Source organism: Henckelia pumila, chromosome 4 (genome assembly GCF_033568475.1).
Source record: "Henckelia pumila isolate YLH828 chromosome 4, ASM3356847v2, whole genome shotgun sequence".
In the NCBI taxonomy this organism is placed as follows: Eukaryota; Viridiplantae; Streptophyta; class Magnoliopsida; order Lamiales; family Gesneriaceae; genus Henckelia; species Henckelia pumila.
This window is the reverse complement of record NC_133123.1, coordinates 213,324,995-213,327,799: the sequence shown is the minus strand read 5'-3', so window position 1 is coordinate 213,327,799 and position 2,805 is coordinate 213,324,995. Positions and strand designations below refer to the sequence as shown.

Below are 2,805 nucleotides of genomic sequence, written 5' to 3'. Positions count from 1 at the left end.
TTGGCGTCAGTAGTAGCCAAGAATGGTCTCCCCAAAATCAATGGCATATTATCGTCCTCCTCCATATCTAGCACAATAAAATCCGCAGGAAAAATAAACTTATATATTTTTACCAGAACATCCTCGATGATTCCACGCGGATATTTGATAGATCTATCAGCTAGTTGCAATGCGATTGTCGTGGGCTTCACCTCACCAAGTCCTAAACTCCTAAAAATAGACAAAGGCATTAAGTAATGCTAGCTCTTAAATGACAAAGTGCTTTATTAAAATTAGAAGAACCAATAATACAAGGAATCGTAAAATTCCCTGGATCTTTTAATTTCTGTGGTAGGTTCTTTTGCAATATCGCACTGCACTCCTCAATCAAATTCACCATCTCAAAATCTTCCAACTTCTGCTTCTTAGACATTACTTCCTTCAAGAATTTGGCATAGTTCGGCATTTGCAGCAAAGTATCGGCAAACGGAATATTAACGTGAAGTTTCTTGAAGATCTCAAGAAATGTGGAGAATTGTTCATCCAACACTTTCTTCTTGAATCTCTGCGGATATGGAAGTGGTGGTTTATACATCGGTTTCTTTTCAAGTTCACTCTTTTTCTCAACAGTGTTCTCATCAACCACCTTCTTCTTCTCTACTTCAGCTGCAAGTTCTTGGACTTCAACTTCTTTTACACTCCTCAAATCTATGGTTTTGCAGTGTTCTATGAGATTCACCTCAGTATTGCTTGGGAACTGACCGCGGTTGTTATCTTTCAGTGCGTTCTCCAAATGCCCAATTTTATTCTCCATAGATTTTAGCACAGCGCCCATATTAACCACATGTGTCTCCAAGCTGTCAAGGCGAGACTCAGTCCTCGCCCTCCTCTTACTCGATTCCTGCACAAAAATACTAACCACATCTTACAAAGAAGGCTTACACTCATCCTTGTTTGTATTGAACCCCGGAGGAGGATTCAACACATTTTTGTTGTTAGCATAAGAAAAATTTTCATGATTACGCAAGCTAGGATGGTAAGTATTAGGGACAGGGTTACCTCGATAGCCTCCATAACCTCTTTGATTGATGTACTGAGGTTGTTCAAGAGGATGAGATTCCTCGATGGCAACCTGCACACCTGCTGGATCTGCGACACTCGCCTTGTTCAATGCAGCGACTTGCGTAGTTAGTACAAAAAATTGTGCGATTATGGAGGTCAAAGGATCCACTGCATACACTGCTTTCTTGACTCCCATACATTCAGATGGTCATTGATAACTATTGATCGTCATTTGTTCCAGCATATCATAGGCCTGAATGGGGTCCTTTGAAAATATTGTTCCTCCAGCTGTAGAACCACTGACATCCTTCCAGGAGTGTTCAAACCATTGTAGAAAAACTCGATTTCTTCCCAATCTGCAGAATTATGGTTAGGACAACGTCTTAATAAATCTTTGTACCTTTCCCATGCTTCATAGAGCTGTTCAAAATCCATATGCCTGAAGGTGCTGATTTCGATTTTCAGTTGAGTGGACTTGGCAGGTGGAAAGTATTTTGCAAGAAATTTCACTGCCATCTCCTCCCATGTATTAATGCTTCCCATCGGCAGTGATTGTAGCCAAATTCTAGCCTGATCCCTGAGAGAGAAAGTAAATAACCGTAAGCGAATAATATCCTCAGGAACACCATTCATTTTTACCGTGTCGGTAATCTCCAAGAAGGTCTGTAGGTGTAGATGAGGATCAGCAGTTGCACTCCCATTAAACTGGGTCTGTTGAACCATGTTGATCAAAGCCGGATTAAATTCGAAGTTGTTTTCATTTATCATCCCTCGAGCGATTCCAGAATAGTGAGTCTGGATCGTCGGCCGGAAGTGATCTCTGATTGGCACCAAGGGAGCTTGATTTTCATTCTCTTCAGCCATGTTATTAACTTCTTCTCTTCTCTCTTTTCTCAAAGCACGTGCAGTTCGTTCAGTCTCCGGATCAAAAAGTATAGAATTTGCACTTTAAGATCTTCGCATAAACTTCAATGAAGAACAAAGAGAAATCAATTATTAACTTAAAATAATATAAAGAAAAATTAATCCTCGGCAACGGCGCAAAAAACTTGTTGCGTAATTTTATGGCCGCAAGTGCACGGTGTCAAGTTTTAATATAGTAGTGAATAGAATATCGTTTCCACGATGAGTAATACGAAATTATCTAGTACTTGTGATTAAAATAGTCCTAATTTTATTTAAAAAATCATTAATGAAGAGATTTGAAAAAAAAAATAATCACTGAATTTTTATAGCATGCACACAACTTTGAAAGAAATTTCAATCAGAGGAAAAATGGTCTAGAGGTTTTGATTTCACCTGATTTCGACAACAACTACTCTTAATTAAATTATTTTCATGAATTCTATTCAATTAATAGCCAAGAACACTTAAATATATTATTTCTCTCTCCCAAACAACAAATAGTTTGTATCAACAAAGATTCATTTCCAATATCCCTATTAAAAATCTAGTCTTAGTGATATGTGAAAAACGATGTTCTTCCTAAGGCTCTATTAACGCTATATACTCTCCGAACTATATAAACAATTAACGGTGTAATTTCTATTGGTCCTATTCAAAATCTCCTATCCCGAGTTCCGGATTCCAAATAAACATAACAAATCAGTTATTGATCAAGTAATTGAAAAGACATTCAAAACTAAAAAAACAATTAATCTAAGTGAATTCAATTCAATAAAATTAAGAACTTGTAAAAATTTCTACACCAGGTTCCATCGTCCTTCTAGACTAACGAAATTTAGTTCATAATCAAATCCTGAT

At 37.4% G+C, this 2,805-nt stretch overlaps 1 protein-coding gene across 1 annotated transcript; it reads right to left on the bottom strand.

Moving 5' to 3' along the window:
• Positions 1-229: 229 nt before the first annotated feature.
• LOC140862743 (uncharacterized) lies at positions 230-1,764 on the bottom strand. Its single transcript, XM_073265779.1, has 3 exons — positions 1,442-1,764; positions 1,120-1,141; positions 230-880 (listed from the first exon to the last, which is right to left on the bottom strand). Exons 1-3 carry the CDS (start codon positions 1,762-1,764, stop codon positions 230-232), a joined length of 996 nt encoding a protein of 331 aa, XP_073121880.1.
• Between the last annotated feature and the right edge of the window lie 1,041 nt (positions 1,765-2,805).